An 18,274-nucleotide genomic window follows, 5' to 3' on the forward strand; every position below is an offset into this window, starting at 1 on the left:
CCAAAATGCTCCATGCCACAGTCACTGTCCCTATATACCTGCTCTCCTTCTCCCCACAATCAGACATCAGACCCAAGATCCAGCAGATTTTATCTCAAAGCCATTAAATAGACATTATTTCTTTATTCAACAGACAGTTAACAGGAATGCTTGGAGTCACTACATTACCTAAGCAGACATAAATGCTCATTTTGACTTCAAAAATGCTAACTCCAAGCACTTTTATAAACTTTTATCTAAAACTTTATCTCAAAGTTTCCTTCACCAGTATCAATATAATTCTACTGAGGAATTACAATCTTTCCATTCAAATATCAAATGTCATGACATAAGATAATCAAACAACCAAGTAAAAAAATAAGTAGCAGATGTAATTCTTACTGGTTATAAACACTTACTATTCTACGAAGTGTCTGAACACTGCATTTCAACTGCACTTTTTAAACAGGTAGAGCAATCCATGAAACATGTTTGAAAGCAAGCTCCAAGGACTTTAAGGTAGTCCTGTTCCTAATAATAACTTAAGAAAGCTCTGCAAACAAACACAAACTAAACTAATTCTCTTTACAATTCAGACTGACAATATAAGTATCCTTCCCCAAAGAACTCCCTGAAGTTCAAGTCACCAAGTAAAACTAATAATCCTAAATCTATTTTCTTAACAGTTTCTATGGAATTTTAATTTGTTTCACATCAGCTTTTCCAATAAAAATACAACAATATAAGTGTTCATATGCCTTTTACACAAAAGTTTATGCAAGACATTAGGTGATCACTCATCACATGATATGTTTACCCAGCTGTGTGCTTTGTCCAGAAAGATCCTACAAGGGACAGTACCAAAAACTTAACTCCAAAAAGATTACATCAACTGACTGCCCTTGATCAACAAGGTGGGTTGATCAACCCAGTCATAGAAGGAAATCAGGTTTGATAAGCAGGACTTTCCTCTCATTAAGTCATGCTGGCTATGACCAGTGACTGTGTTGTCTTTCAGGTACTTTCCAATGGTTCCCAGAATAATCTTCTCCATGATTTTATCAGTCACTGAAGAGAGACTGACAGGCCTGCTGTGACCCGGGTCATCCTTCTTGAAAACTGGGATGTTAGTCAGCTTCCAGTCAATTGGCACATCTCCAGATGTCAGCCAAAAATTAGCATTTTTTTTCACTGATGAGAAGAAATTCTTCCTGGACTATTATTTGGGAAGAAATGATTGAAGGTTTGCACTTTTTAAATCCAGTAAGTCATGGTACCTTCCAAATGTCTGAGCTGGAAAAAATCCACAACACAGCTTCAACACCAATGACAAAAGCTGATTCTTGCCAAAAATATCAGCTATGAATTCCAATTAACAAGACTGTATACAGCATTTCCTACGTAAATTTTCTATTTTTAAACATTTTGTACATTATTCCAGCATGAAGTGCTTAAGAGATGCAAAGCTTGTGAGCAGTACCTTCTCTGCAGAAAAACTAATGAAAACAGACACAAGCAAGCTTGTGGACAAGTATGAGTCAAGTCACCAGGTTTGACAACCAATAACAAAATACCCTGTAACCACAGACTACACAGTGTTTCAAACACTTGAGATCACAAACCATGACATCACAGTGCAGCACGTATTCTGAAAACATTTAGCATCATCACTGATGTCATTTAGTAATGACATGTTCTACATAAAGTAATGCTAAAATACTGCCAAAAGAAATTTCATTTAAGTTTGAAGTCTCCAAAGTAGTTGCCCGTCCTGACCCAAACTCTCATATTTAACCATGCAACAATAATCAGAGATTCAAAAGAAACTGTTGAATATGCTTCTATCTTCTCTCTGTATTACTGAAATACAGATAATAAGGGTGCTCAAGATGGCTCTGTAATTTTTACATCATGCTATGGAATGGTCCCAACTTACAGCACAAACTGATTGCAAAAAACAGATTGAAGTGCAATGGAACAAAAACAACTGTACGGAAAATTCTTCAAGAAAGGTCAGGATTACTCTGCAGTTGTTGAGTCTTAGAATTTACACTGCAAGGGTTCTTACACATTTTCTTCTACGTTTAATTTTTCAAGAACAACTTCCAGCCCTGGACAGGCATATTCAGCAACCCAGCAACAAACTATCAAACTACTTGTACTTTGATACTTGTTATCAATAACCTGTTGAAGTCTCTGCTTTAGTGATTAAACAAAAAGGTCATTGCCTTTCTTAGTAGATACTAGCTATGCTGACTATATTCCACCTACTACAATAGAGATAGCACTGGCTTCCTTATGATTTCACACAGCCATTCTTAAGAATCCCTTACTAAGAACCAAGAAATCCCTTAGTTCCCTCAGTTCCAGGGGTCCGGTTCTTCCTTTAAGTCTGATGCCTTAAGAAAAAGCATGGGAAGAACATACAAACTTAATAACATTAGACTACAGAGTAATAGATAGCTTCTTGTGAATCCACTTCAATTTCCTCTGTGTCTCCATGCAGAAAGGATTTATAAATTTTCACAGTATAAAAATTATTTCAGTATGTTTACACTTGTTGCCCAATTATTTCTCTGGCTGTGGTACTACCAAGACAAAAAACAAGAACTCAAAAAACCTAAATATCAAAACAAAACAAAAACACCCCAAAAAACATCCACACAAAAACAAGAAACAACAACAAAAAGCAGTTACCAGCTTAGCACACATATCTATCACACTATTTATGTACTGTCACTGGGATTTTTTTTTTTTAAGGTAAAGTTCCAGTCTGCTGTCATACCCCTTAAACAAAACAATTTTCTACTGAGAATTTAAAAACTTCTGAATAAGTCTAAAACCCAGTGAGGCACCTAATAAGGCTACCTCTCAGACTGCTTTTTGATTCAGCAAGAAGACTGAATTCTAAATGCATCAGTCTTCAAGATGTTATTTTCAGACCTCAAACTGGTTTTATGTCAAATTTTAAGCATTCTTTTCAAAACTGTTACTAAACAATGGGACATTATATTGCAATGTTGAGTCTGCCAGTTCTGCACAGATCACAAGACAGAAATAAATTCTCAATTTCTGTATTTATAACTCATTTATAGCACTTATAAAGCCAAGGATCATTCAGGAGTTTTATTCTTTTGGCAGGAAATTCATGGAAGTCGTGGAAGAGAACAACTCAACATGACTATTTCAGCACAAGTTCATCCTCAGTTGCAGTTGCTCATTCTGTCATTATCATCTCTATTTTCTGCATTCCTAAATGCATGAATCTTGCAAATAACATCTTTGAAACAAAACCCAAAAGTAGTTACACACCTTGGACCATTTGTACCTAAAAAGATTCACACACAGTCTTTTAAAACACTTGGCATTTTTGGGAATACATTTTGCTAGTAAAATAAATTTCTTTCCAATAAAGTCACAACTACAACCAGTAAGACTGATTTTATACATACACCAAAAAGCAGAATTTGAATTTAGTAAAATTAAAAGTATCTTTCCTGTCAGTACCATTTTCCTGTCAGTGCCACTATATTGGCACATTATTGCATTAACATGAGGCTACTTTTGGACAAAGTGCCACATTTGGAGCTTCTTTAGATACTTAATACTAAATAGAAAGTAGAATACTAAGCTCATTCTCTTTACTATTACTAGTATTTGTAGTACAAGAGCACATAAATAAGAGTGAAGCTGTACACTTTGTAGTGCGGCAGGTTCTTACCATCAGAGTTCGAAAAGGAAGGGAGGATTGCAGTGTGGCAAACATCCTCAAGAATGTACCCTTCCTCTCCAAAATGAGGAACTTTTTTTTTTTTTTAAAGGAATAAAGACAAAAGCATAATTCACAGCAGACTGTGAACACAGCAGTTTGAACTGATCTAGGCTGTTCAAGTGATGAACAGTCATGTCAGTGTTCATCAGCTGCAGGTCAGTAGCACACATTCCTAAGGGACCATAGAAAGTGAGAACTAATGAAGTCTTTGAATGTAAGAAGCCATACATAAATATATATAAGAATAAAATCTTATGGAGTGTACAGAGCTTTGCATTAAGGCAATGGCAACACCAATAGTAACAAAGTTGAATATAATCAAATTAATGGAATTAAAGTCATGGAAGAGTAAGACAGTCAAAATAAAAGTGTATAATGCAGAATTTTCAGTGAGACATGACAGAAAGTTGACAAGGAGCAGGTATTTTACACCACCTAAATGCTAATCTGGCTTCCTGGCACAGAACATCACCAGCACTGTCTAATTCACACCACTTCCCAGGGCGTTTTAAAAAAGACAGTAGTCCTGCCTTCTACCAACACAACTGTATTAACCTTGCTGAAGATAAGAAACAGAATTGGTGTTATAAAATTTGTAAACCTGTTTAAATGCTCTGCTTAAACTTTCTTCTGAGACTTCTGTTCGCCAAAGCAGGATCTTTTCTTTTCCCAGGGTCTCAAGGTGCAGGATTCTTCTCCGGCACCCTGGGATCTCATCCTCAAACAACACAAACCACCACTGCTTCACTCCAGTATTTAGCTTGAAACTTTCTCCAGTTTTTTATAGTGGTTACTGGCATAAAATCAAGGGACTTGCTTTGGGTTTTTTTTCTTCTAGGAGGAGTACTATAGGATCATCACCTCAAATTTGGTAGTGCTTAAGGAATGACCGCATTTTGGGTGAAAAGAAAACAAGGTGAACAACTGGAAGAAATTTTAGAGCAGTCAACCCATTAAAAAAAAATATATATATATATATTAAATCAGAAAGACCTTCAGGCATCTGGACTTACTGAAGTTCATTCTCTATTTCAGGATCATTTCAATCAGCATTCAGAGAAGCACATTTTTTTCAGAATGTTACAGATGACACATGCAGGATTTTTGCATACACAGTAACTTCAAATAAACCTAGGAACACACTTCATCTCTCATTAAGTGGAATTTGTTCTGGAATTATGAAAATGTATTTTTACCTTTAATTGTCAACAGCACACTACTTCTAATCAGACATTTTTATGAAGATACTACAGTGGATACTGTAGAAAAACCTACAGACTGCTTAAATTTATGCTGTACCTTCAGAACTGGCCCTGAAGAACAGCCAACTTCATAACTGGCACTTAATACCTGTTGGAGTTGCACTGATGAAGGCAGAAGATATCATTAAACTAAGTACCTGGTTAAGCATGGTTTAGGATAATTCAAGAACAGTCTGAGTGCCAAAAAGTAGCCATCAGATAAGACAAAGCTCTTGCAACCATACATTTGTCCTGAAGACACATCAAATCACCAGAGGATCCAACTTTCCTAGGCATTTTCTTCATCAGCTAGGAGAAATAAATCCACTATCACTTCCTCCAAATTTCTGAAATGACAAGAAGAATCAAGAACACCCACCACTACCTCAAAACCTATTTTCAGCATGAAATAAATAATTATACCCACAGATACATCAACCCTCACAAAAAATTCTCTGACATGAGATTTCCCAAAGAGGCATTACATATGCATAGGTATAATGGCAATGAAACTAAGAAGTAAAATGCATACCCAGCATTTAAAAAAAGAAGTAATTCTTCACCAGGAAGTGTTATATAACTTATCTGCCACACACTTTTCTACACTGCCTAAAAGAAAACCTCACCAGAGTAACTGTTATAAAATAACAGTTCTGTGCATTGATTCTAAGTAAGAGTACTATTATTGCAAATAATAATTTATGAAAAGGCAATTGTTACACAGTAAAAAACACTTTTATACCAAGTGTTGCTAGAAGGGAATTATTTAGAAACAGTATTCCAGAAAAAGTCATGCAACTTCTACACTGACCAATATCCCATACATAAACCTCACAGATATCCAGGTATTTCCTGTTCCTGTTCTGGCATGGAGCTTAATGTAACTCCATGTCCTGCACTCTTTTATTGTTCTGCCTCCATGAGGTGAATACTGTAAGAAAGTGTTACAAAAATGTTAAAGGTCTAAATCAAAAATTAAATCGGAAGAATGAGGTCATCCATACACAAAATGGAAACATCTCTGCACACTTGAATTTGGAAGTCTTGCCAAGAAGCCTATGAAGAAAGGCAAGATTTACCCAGACACACAGAAGAACAGATTTCCAACCTTCAGGGAACAGGCACCTGAAGTTTTACCAAAAGTGATGTGCCTCTCAATGCAGTTGACTAAACAGCTATGGAAGCCAGAGTAGAGAAAGCCTTGATTATGTCTAATTGCTCTCAAGCCAAAATACACAGAGCTCTCAATTCAGTGCTTTAAACTTAAAAAGGACTTAACTCTATAAAGTATGCAGCTGTTTTTGTCGTTACCTTAGAAAAAAGATTAATGAACAGAAGCTTCTGGGTTTAAACTTCTTATATGTATGCTATTTTATACAGAAAAAGTGGTCACCATAAAAAAAGGTATCAAATATTCAAATATTTTATCATGTGAATAAACATTAGTTATTTGGACCATGATACTTCTGCACCCCCACTAGAGCAAGCACCAGAACGGTTTGCACAAACAGGAGTTAGACAGTTCAGATGGCATGCATTACCCACATACCTCGTGGCATTTACAACTATCACAAATAAGAACACTGACCAACTTTTAACAACTTACTTCATCTTTTCAGTCAGTGTTGATCAAATATCCCTTGGGGTTTTTTTTAAGGATTGATTTCGATTTAGTTAAGCTAATTTCATAATAAATATGGAGATTCACCTGTAAGATCCAATGAAATTGCCATTTATCCATTAACCCTATTTCCACCTTCAATTATCTAGAATGCAATTATGTTAGATTAAAATACACTGTGCATTTCACAACAGCAACATCTCAATTTCCTGCCTTAACTTTGCATATTATATCACAATTAATGCCCCTGATATCAATCAGCGTTTGTTTTTAAAGAAAAGCAGTATTGAAACAGGATTAAAACAGCACTAAACATATTGTCAAACATTCAAATCAAAGCATTTTCATCCCCATGGCAGAGAAGTTAGAACTACATGATCTTGAAGGTTCCTTCAATCTCAAACTGTTATGTGACTCCATTTCAAAGCTACTTCATTGGTCAAGAGAATAAAAGAACAGCTTGCCTGGTCAGACCAACAGACTACCAATCTCAGTATGCCACTCATAGCCACGTGCTAACAGGCAATTCCATGGGACTAGCATAAAAACAAAAGAATAACCTCACAAAACATTTCAAATCTCAGAAAATTTGTAAATCAACAGACAGTATCCTAAAATTTAGACACCCACAGGAAATTTTCTTCCATGAACTTACCCAAACGCATTCTGACCCAAGAAAATGTTAGCATTTACACTAGTCTCCTGCACAAAATGCCACTAATTCCTGAAAAAACAGTTTGTTTGGTTTTTTTAATACTTATTTTTACTGCATGCTCCCTAGCTGCTGAGACACAGATTCTGGCCAAGAAACTAACAACCATTCCACAACCCCCATAACTACTTCCACTTGCAATCTATCATCAAAACAAAATATCTGCAAGCCAAAAGCAAGGCAAAGTCTGTTATGAAAAGAATTAATTGTTCCTCCAAGTTTAAGAGAGAAACATTCCCAACATTATCCTCATCCCCCTTTCAAAGCTGCAACAAACTAAAACAAGGATATGTACTTCAGTAATTGATTCTTGCTACACCTTGGAAATGCTGAATTACAGCATGACTATATATACACTCTGAACATGGTCTCATTCTGTTCACAATATCAACACTTTTACACGTATTATCTAAAGATACATTTCTTTATTAAAGAACGTCCTGTGTCACATTCTTTTAAGGAGTCTGCTCCATCATCCCCAGCAGAAAGGGAAGCGGGAAGGCATGCAAGTAAAATTCTGAAATTTATGGGGTTTGGTGGTTCAGGATTTTTAAACACCCAAATAAAGAATATTAGAAATTATGCTTCCATAATGTCTCTGAATATTTGGGGGAAAAGCATTTGTAAAATAAGAAACAAGCAGTTGTGTGCCACCAAAGACGTCATTTTAGAGGACAGAAAACATATTAACAGACATAGTAATCTTTATGCACACCTAAGTTACTTGAGATCCTGTATGCTTAAACCAATACTGTATATTTTGTTGAGTGTTTATGTTTCTTAATTACTCTTACTATTCATTAAACCATTTGGAAGTAGCATCTACCAGCAATTCTCTCCCAACATATTCTCGTGTGATTCTGAAGTACCAGAGAATATTCAATCTGGTTTCATCTAGTTCAGAAAACCTGAATAAACTGCACAATTGAGACTTCTATTCTAGACAAACTCTGTCAGCCTTCAAGCCCCCTAAGAAAGTGGATATCTTGATTTTCCCCCCAAAGTTACAAGCTTTCCTATTATACTCCTTTTTGACACAACTTTATCTTCCTTAAGAGTTTCTGTGCATCCCTACAGTGTTTTCCCATCCAAGTTGCTTTTTCTTTTAGGATACTATATAGCCACTTACCACCTTGAACAAACAGTTATTTCTAACAAACACATAACATTCAATATAAACTTGCTGTAACTCCTCTAAAGTGCATACATGTCTTAGAAAAGACCATTTATCTCAGCATAACAGCTAGTCATTATTGACCAACATCAAGGCCATTGGATTGGAAGATCAAAGTTACATTGCTACAGTGAAAATCTTTTAGTTCACTAAACAGTGAACAGATCGTGTCCATTACTTCCAGTGAACAAGACACTATGCAAGGCCAGACAGCTTATTTTCAACACAGCAGCCAGTGAACACTTAAGAAGTCACTGCAGCAAGCGGTACTACAAGTGAAAGGAATGAAGTATACTACGTTTCAAGTACTGCACACCTGATATTTGACATTTCTGTACTTGATACTGGTTTGCACACACAGATTTGTCTAATGATTATGCTGCTTCACTTCTGCACACAAGCAGAACAGCATGCATCTGAGGATTTGGAAAAACTGTGTAAAACTATTAACACTTTAGATTCAAAGTCTGATGCAAACGTGGATCTAAGTCTACGAGTACAAGACTTCAGATCCATAAGGCTTGAGACCTCCTGTCAGGCATTACAGCCATGGCATAAACCCCAACCCAATGAAGTAACACGTGCTTTATTTATAAAAATGTGTCCCATAGGTGGAACAACGACAACAAAAAAAAGTCATTTCAAGAACCCAGAAAGAATAAACTGTTACTGCAGATCCTTTCTCCCTTCACTATCCCCCTTCCATGCAAAGAGCGTTCCTACTAGGAGTGCCAATTCCTCCAGTCACTTGAATTACACAGGTAAAGAAAGGGGCTGGGTGGATAAGCTACACAGAAGGTCCATTAATTCATACCACATATAAGAAAGTATCTTATTCAGAATAATAAATTCTTTGAATCACACATACTGTTAAGTCATTCGATTTTTCCGCATACTTGTTATAAAGTACTGTTAGCCAAGTCATAAAGAACTTGCAATAGCCAACACTGAGAAGCAATGTTTATAGAGTTTACTGTCATTTCGAAAGAATTAAGAAATAAGAATGAAATTACCTGCACCAGGAGAGTTGCAGCTAAATCATTCAACATCCACTTCCATACAAACTATCTACTGTCATGCTATGGAATTACTTTTTTCCTTTCAACACAGGAGGCCTCAATCATCAAAAAACTCACACTAGTACCTAACATCATGATTAACATTCTCAACAGTTTAAACAGAAAAACTGTTGGGGTCCAAACTATTAACAGTTTTACTGGTCACAAAATATGCTGTGACTTCACAACTTAAATTGCAGAACCAACAAAAAAATCCCACAGACCTAGCAAACATCTATCTTCAAAAAATACTCACAATACATTCCTGTATCAGTCTTCAGCATTGTATAAGCTGAGACCTAAACTGCAAAGGTAATGTCCTACCCCTCTTCTACCCTGGGCCTCTAAAGTCACAAAAAAACAACCAAAAACCCCCTCCTGCACAGGCACTGAGCAGCAACTCTGATGTCCCAGTCCCATGACATTTGCACATGTATGTGAATCAACACATACATCATCAGGGTCAGAACTGCTACTGTACCTCCACAGACATGCAAAAGAAATGGTATGGCCACAGACAAAAAACAGCAACCAGAAACTTTGAAAAGCAGCAGGTGGCTGGAGTGCATCAGGGAGTCTAGAGGCCATGTGAGTTCAGAGAAGCACTTTATCAGTCACACGCAACTTTCCAAGTCTCCGGACTACTCTTCCTGTTCAGGTACAGCAGTCCCTCGTTTTCAAGTAACAAGCCCATACCTAAAACAAATACTTCAAGGTGGTTTTGTCTGATAATGAATAAGCACTAAGCAACTTATTTAAAAACATAATGCTATATAACACTAAGACCCCAGAGAAAACAGAAGAAACAGCCAATTGCTCTCCTAAAAAAACCCACCCATGTCCACCACAGATTTTAAATCCAGCCATTTCACGAGGTTTAAAATGGTAAGACCAGCAGTAAGCAAAAGAAACAGTAAAACCTCTTCAACTGTTTCCCTTGGTGGTTTTGGGCTTTTAAAATTCTTTCTTAATTATAGTTGTAACAAAAATAGGACAAATTATATGTTTATTATAGAACCAAGAAGTTCCTAAAGAATTGGCCAGGCTCAGGTATACTTCTTGGTCCTAAAATCTAAAAGTAAATGCCTTGCAAACGTCGGCTGCTGTTGCAGTGCAATTTGACAGAATGCTAGTTCTGACCATAAACATTTACTTAGTACAAAAAAAATCAGAAAAAAATTATTTGGAAGCAATAAAGTCTGCTGACGTTTTTTTCACATTTTTAGTATGTACATTTCTGTTCTATAAAAAAATAATGGCTCCTGTGTGGATGCCTCACATTCAGTGGATTTCGTAATCTGTTCATGAACTGATAATAATCTATGCATGATCTTTCTACTTGCAAAAATAATTAGCAAAGTTATCCTATTACTAAAAGCAAACATTAGTGGCAAGAAACGCATATCGCGACTCCTTCACTAGCTCTCTAGCCTAAAAACTTATTCAATTTTCGTTCCCGAGACGAAGCTGGTATTTTTTTGTACACTGAAATGACCACACCGCACTTATCGATTCCTCACTCTTCTCTGATGTGAAATCTCCTAAGAAGCGACTCCGAAAGCAAGAGAGAACAGATTTGACCTGTCTCAAATTGCACGCCTAGCTAAGTCTTTTACTTACGATTTACCTGAACTCCTTTTCCTCGTCCTGCCCTTGCTCGGGAGGCAGGCACTCCAGGCGCCTCCTAACTCCCTCTTTTCCCTCCAAAGGCAGAGCTTGCCGAGCTGCAGGGAGGCGTCAGTCCTCCCTGCCAGGATCGGAGGCTCTTGCTGTCGGTAACGCACACGGGGCCGAGAAGCCCCGGAGTCATTGTGCTGCGGGACCCGACCGCAGCTGTCAAGGCGCAGCGCAGCTCGCCCCGCCGGCGGGGAGAGGGAGGAAGGGGGAGGAGGGTCACAGCCCCGCGCCGCGGCAGCGCCCGCCCGCCCGCCCTTCCCCGGCCGCGCTCCGGGCCCCGCACCGCGGCTCCGGGCGAGCGGCCTGCGGGGCCGGGGCCCTCCGGAGCCGGGCGGGCGCCATGCTACAAACCAAAATGGCTGCCCCGGGGAGGGAGCCCGGCTCGGGCCTCCGCCGGTACCGCCGCTCCGCCCGCCGGACCTCGCCCGGGTACCGTCCCCGGGCCTCGGCGACCAGCTCGACCTCGGGGGCCCCGCGGACCCCGCTCGCCCGGGCAGCGCTGCCCCCGCACTCCACGCGCGGCCCGGCCCCCGGAGCCAGCCGGGCCAGTCCCGGATCGCCCTCGCCCCCCCGTACCTGGAGCTCGGCCCGCTCCACCTCCCAGTGCGCCCTCTCCATCTCGAAGCGAGCCCACTCGTGCTGGATGTAGTGCAGGATCCCCGGGATGGTGTAGTGCTGGGGCCGGGACAGCTCGGCGGGGCCCGCGGCCTCCTGACCGGCCGGGGCCGCGGGGCCCTGGGGCTGTGGCTGTTGCCCTCCTCCTCCGCCGGCTCCAGCCCCCACGCAGCCCCCACCCGACTGCAGGTTCATGTTCCCACCCGTCTGCGGCGGCGGCTGCTGCGGTCTCGGGGCGGCCGCCATCCCACCGCCTCCTCCAGCTCCAGGGTGCTCGTCCATTGTCTGCGGGGAGCCCTCCTCCTCGTCCCGCGGCGGGGGCCGGGAGCAGGGGCCGGGGAGGGGGCGAGCGGCGCTGGCTGGGGCGGGGAGGAGGGGGCGGGCCGGGCGGGGGGGCTGCGCCGAGCGGGTCCGGGTGTCAGCGCAGCGCGGAGCCGCCGCCAGCCGCCATTACAGCCCCGCGGCCCTCCCACCCGCCCGGGCGGGGAGCGAGCGGCGCCTGCCGGGAAACCGCGGCCTGGCCGCCGCCGCCGCCTCCCGCGGCCCCACGCGCCTGCGCGGGAGCGAGGTGAGCGCCGCGCCCGGGGGGAGCGGGACGGGCCCGGGGCAGCCGGCGGCTTCCTACGGCCGGGCGGCTTCGCCCCCGCCCCGCCTGGGCCGGCCCTGGGTCGGTCCGTGTCGGGGCCGGCGGCTTGGGGCCCGCCCGGGCGGTTCCCATCTGCCCCGAGTGGCAGTCGAAAGTGGCGGCGAGGCTCGGTTCGCCCCGCGACTCGGGAGTACCGAGCGCCCTGGGAAGGTCGGCGGGAATGCGGCCAGGCCCGGGCCTGCGTCCTAAAGCGGCGCGCAGCCGGCGCAGCGCGGGTCCGACACTTCGGTTTTTGAGACTCTGCGCCGTTTAATGGTGTGCTGAGTTTGCCCTACAAGGAGGTGGTTTAGCATAGACATATTAAATTTATGATACGTTTCTAGAAGCTGTCCAGTCTCTGGTCATCATGATACCTTGGTTGTGATGTGTGTAATGTATTTCCCCACTTGAGGAAGAGTGCCCCATGTTCGCTATTCAAAACTTCCACGTGAGAACGGTTTTGTAAGAAATTGCTGGTCTGTTTTATCTGGCTCAGCTTTACAGCGATAACAATGCAGTGTTTGAGGCTGCAGTTTGCATATGGTGAAATTGCCTCCGTTGCAAAATACTACTCTGAAATGTAATACTTAGAAATTATTGTTACTATTTCAAATCATCTATAGGTCACCCATTTTAAGTAAGGTAGGTCTTTGGTTTTGCGTCTCTTCAGCAATTTCACGTGTTGTGCTCATTCACTACATGGGTAGCTTCCTAAATAAGGTCCGTTCTTGACAGACCTGGAATTCTGTTAATTACTGGAAAAAAAAGTTGTTGGTCTCAGTACTGGTATTTCCTTTCTTTACCAATCTCTCCTTAGGTGTGTATTGATGCTTCAGTTAGTTCATCCAGTCCTTCCTTTCTTCTCCATTAAATCATTTCCTACTAAAATGTCATTGTCCATTCTTCCTGATTCCACACTGATTAGGCAATCTAAACCCAGCTCCTTTCCACCAGCTCCTAACATGACAGTTACCTAATCATTATTAAAAACTGAGACTTAGCTCATAACTGGTTTAACCTTTTGTTTACCTCTGACTGTCCAGGACATTCCTCATTCCTGAGTATATGGGAGTTATAGGAGATTAATTTTGTGACTATATTCAGCCAGCATTTTGACAACAGCAAAGGAAAACATTTTTATTCTTTCCTTCCTCCCTTGACTTCCCTAGATAATTAAGGTTGCTTTTTAAAAAACCCCTGTCCTGAAATTGAACGCAGTGTTTTATTTTAAAGCCACACGGACATACTTGTTTCATCTTTTTGATGAATTGTTATGGGCACAGTAATAAACTAGAATGCAAAAATTACTTTTAGTGATAAGTTTAAAATAGTATGTGATTTTATTAAATCCTTGTCCACTGACAGAACAAAAATAGGAAGACCAAGGGTTCTGGTTATGTGCGTGGTCTTCATTTGCTGCATGGTTTGGTGCAATAAATCTATAGGAAGCACAATAAACAAAAATATAAAAAATACTTGTTCCTGTGCTACACCTGCTGATGCTTCATGCCTCTATCATTTAGCCATTTTTCAATTTTCATTAATGTTTTAATTCCAGTTTAACCCATTTGGTTCTATATTTGGTGAAGGGCCTGGATGGGAAGGCATATGTGGAGCAGCTGAGCTAACTTGGTCCGTTCAGCCTGGAGGAGACTGAGGGGAGACCTCATCACAGTTAACAATTTCCTTTTGAAGGGAAGAGGAGGGGCAGGCACTGATCTACTGATCTCTTCTCTGTAGTGCCCAGTGACGGGACACAAGGGAATGGCCTCAAGCTGTGCCAGGGGAGACTTAGCTGGGATGTCAGTAAAAGGTTCTTCACCCAGAGGGTGATTGGGCACCAGAACAGGCTCCCCAGGGCAGTGGTCACAGCGCTGATTGAGAGTTCAAGAACCTTTTGGACAATGCTCTGGGGCTCAGGGTGTGACTTGGGATTTTCTCTGCAGAGCCAGGAGCTGGACTCAGTGACTTTTTGAGTCCCTTCTAACTCAGAATATTCTATGATTCTACATGCATAAAGTGCCATGAGATATCTGCATCCAGAAAATCAACTTGTTTAGAGTTGGGCAGTGCAGTACATTTTTTCCTATAGTTTTATCTAACATTTATTTTTAATTCTTGCCGAAGCAGTTCTGTAAATATGTAGTCATGGCATTTCTTCTTTGTGAGGTTTTTTTCTCTTACATTCTAGATAAGAACTCTAGAATGTAGCAAACCTTTCTTAGACTGAAATAACTAAAATACTTCTAAATCCGTAGACATTGACTGGAGTGGTTTTAGTTTGAGAGATGTGTGTCTAATTAGCTGTACTGCAAGTACAATTCAAACTTAGGTGTGTTTCTTTTTTTATAATTTATGCGTCAGACTATGGATAAATATTGGTGAAATCTATGCCAAACTAAATTCAGTGCTTGTATCTATACCAGAGGAATAATTAAAATTATATTTAAAATATGCTTTATATTACTGCATGTAGAATCAGCTGGGCTGGCCTCGTGGGAGACTTAAGATCTTCATATCTGCAGAACAGGTATTGCAGGCTTTGCCTCTCTGTGAGGTTTCAGCTGTTACCTGAGAAGGAGTGTCACCCTAAAAGGGACAAGTTACTTTGAGGTGTCTCATGTGGTTATGCAGCCTGCAGAGCTGACATGTCCTAGAAGCAGCTCCTGAACCATGTCAGCCTGGCAGTGTGAGTCACACAGGCCAATCACTCTGTGAATCTTCTCATATATACTTATCTGCAAGAGATAGTTTAATGAGGGTGAGATCTAACACACTGTAACAACTCTTATTTAAATCGCAGTAGATGAACTGTATGTCATCGCTATGTGTGCCAAATTATCCTTACAGAAGATGTATTTTGTAAGGGAAGTAAAGGAGAATGCTACTAAGTCACTCCACAAGGTAATTTTTTTTGAAGGAAAGTTTGCAGTTTCCAGACTTTTTACATCTTCCCCAAACGATACCTTCTGAGGTTTTTGTTTATAAGGAGCTTCCATTCAGTGATGAAGTTACATAGGTGTTTTGTAGATTGAGTAGCCAGGACATGCAGGAAGTATATACCATAGGCTCTTCTAGACAAAATTTCTAATGCATGATTGACTGGGATGGAGAGAGTTGGACTTGGCAGCCCATCAGGATCTTGATAGTCTCTTCCAGTCTTCAGTTCCTCAGCACATTTGTGATGCAGATAGTTGTCCAGTGACCTGGAATGAGAGAGCCTATTCATTTCTGACAAACAGCCTTCAGATAGTAATGTCTTTTCATCACTAAAATGAGCAAAATAATGGCAGAGATATGAAAGGCTTGCATCTTGTCACCAATTCCCCTGAACCATTTGATTCTGCATGCATAAAAGCATCGTAATCTTTGTGTGTGCATGGATACATGCAGACATGTGCGTGAGAATGCTCAGAAAAGCACATAAGAGTTGAATCAGAAGAAAAGTAGCTGGCTTTTTGAGTACTGATTATTGATCATGAAAGGTAGCTTCTCAAATACAAAGAACTTGAAGGAATGGCATTTCAATACCCATCAGCATGCACAGATATGCTTTTTGTTTGTTATACTCCTCAGATTTCTTCACATCCCACATATGCAAAACTTATTTTAACATGTTTTCAGTATCTGAAAAGCCAAGATGAAAGGAGAAGAAATAAATTTTGTTTGTTAGAAACAATACTTGGTCATTTTCCTTTTTTTGCCTAAATTGTGCAAGCAAATGCTTTTACAAGTGATTTTTTTTCAGAATTAATTCTAAAGGCGATAAAGAAACAGCTTAAGATGTTTTTAACACTAGCATTATTCTCAAAGCCAGCTATGCTTGCATACTTTTTGTAAATTTTTATGAAGTTATTATTTGAACTTGTTAATTTATTCCACTTTTTCTGCACAAAACTGTGTGTTTGTGATGTCATTTATATGGGCAAAATTGCTGGTTAAAATCTTGAAAGCTATCTTTGGGGCTGCTGGGAAAACACAGAAATACCTACAGAAAAAATGGACCTCTTTCCTACAGATTCAAAACCTTTTGATTATGTTTTCCAATCCTATGAAGAATAATGGTCTCATAAATTACAGATAATACTTTTGAGTGCTACTATGGCTCTGCCTGTGTTACAACCTTATTCATTTTTTCTTTTTTAAAATCTCTTCTGGATAAGAGCATTTGTGCAGATTAAAAAAAACAAAAACAAAAACAATCTGGTCTAAATATTTTCATCTGTAAAACAATCCAGGCCATTCATAAGGATACATGCAGATAAAATAGTCATAACATCAGAAAGGGATTAACCATGTACAAAGATTAGGTTAATAAAAGAATAATTAGGATTAGGAGCCAATCCTGCAATAGGCTCATATGTATGAATTTGTCATATGTTTTCCTGTTAACATATAGCTTAACAGTAACTCAAAGTACAACAGCTCTGTCTGTACTCCTGGGGCAGTTGTACTGTTCTCCCTGTCCTCAAGCCCTTGGAACCATTTATTACTAAATTATTAAAATAGCTTGGATCAAAACAGAGAAACATTCTTGTTTCAGCAGTGCCAAACACAAAGATGAAGTGTAAAACTCAGATGAAAAAAGAAAAGCTGCCTATGCCACTGTTATTATCTGTTTAGCATGGACAGACATCTTTTTCAGTTTGTCTCCCGTGTCTGAGCTTGCTTAAAACAATCGGCAGCGTTTCCTACATTGTCTTTCACGCCACGGCTCCTTCTCAAGTAGCTTTAAAGTTTCAGGTTCCTTCTGTCATGAGGTTGGCTCTTGCTACGGGGGGTCTCATTTCGAGCTGTAAGGAGTTGTTCATTCTTGTCCTTCTTGGAAGGTTTTTATCAAAAACTGACTGCCTCATCTCAGTATTTCAATTTTATGCTTAAAATATTAAGACCTCTTACTGCAACTCTAACTTCAGGCAGCAATTCAAAATAGAATATTGGGGGAAAAAAAGAGTAATATACTAAACTCAGCAAAGATAGTATGGATGGTAGTCCATTTAGTCATCAATGTCAGTTTACTTGCCATCCAACAGTGACGATCCCATGATCCCATCATACGTTTCTATCTGGGCCTTTTTGTTCTCTTAATGACCTTGTTCATTCTTTCTCAGAGACACACTTGTGCTGATTCAGAAGCCCTGGGTGCAGTGCACAAGCCTCATGCACCACGGCAGCAGCACTGACCAGCGTCCACGACTGCTGTCGCAACAGAAGTGTGTTCCTGAAGAGGCTTTGTGTGCCTGGAGGAGGTGAGAAAGCTCTGTGATTGTCATGATTCCAAATAGATTCTGTTATCTTGAGGACTGATCCTGAACTATGTGTCACATAACTAAGAATGAATTCTCAGTATTAAGTCAAATTAGTAAAAATGCATTTGAAATTATTTATAGAAATCTAAACTTCTTTGTAGATAAGTAAACCAAAGTACTCTGAAAGAGAGTCACTTTCTTGAGATCAAAGCAATGGTAAAAGAAGTGGCTTCTCTTTCATAAAACAGTGACCACTGTGAATCAGAAGTAAGCAATCATTAATGTCAGCACAATATACTGGGACTAGCTGCATCACGGCCATGAAAGATTTGTCACCCATGGATGGCATCTAGCCAGCTTATTCAGGTTGCTATTAATATGATGTAGCACCTGTGGAGCTTGCCTTGTATTTTTTCCCCTTTTGCTTTTCTGCATTAAGATACTGTTTTTACTCAAAGAGCTACACTATATTGTATTTTGGATTCTTGATAGTTTTTTTCTGTTTAGACTTTGTCATAGAAGCTATGAGACCTAAGATGCACCAGGTAAGG

At 40.4% G+C, this 18,274-nt stretch overlaps 1 protein-coding gene across 5 annotated transcripts in view; it reads right to left on the reverse strand.

The window, feature by feature from the left end:
- The window catches only part of STRN3 (striatin 3), a 59,354-nt gene extending 47,163 nt beyond the window's left edge, over positions 1–12,191 (reverse strand). For 4 of the 5 annotated variants that reach the window (XM_062494645.1, XM_062494647.1, XM_062494646.1 and 1 more), the window contains exon 1: positions 11,811–12,191. In XM_062494645.1, coding sequence (XP_062350629.1) covers positions 11,811–12,131 — 321 coding nt within the window. In that variant the 5' untranslated portion in view covers positions 12,132–12,191. Of the gene's footprint in view, positions 1–11,184; positions 11,280–11,810 lie in introns of those variants that run through there. The other variant, XM_062494648.1, reaches the window with a different exon arrangement.
- Between the last annotated feature and the right edge of the window lie 6,083 nt (positions 12,192–18,274).

This window comes from Cinclus cinclus, chromosome 6 (genome assembly GCF_963662255.1).
Source record: "Cinclus cinclus chromosome 6, bCinCin1.1, whole genome shotgun sequence".
NCBI lineage: Eukaryota > Metazoa > Chordata > Aves > Passeriformes > Cinclidae > Cinclus > Cinclus cinclus.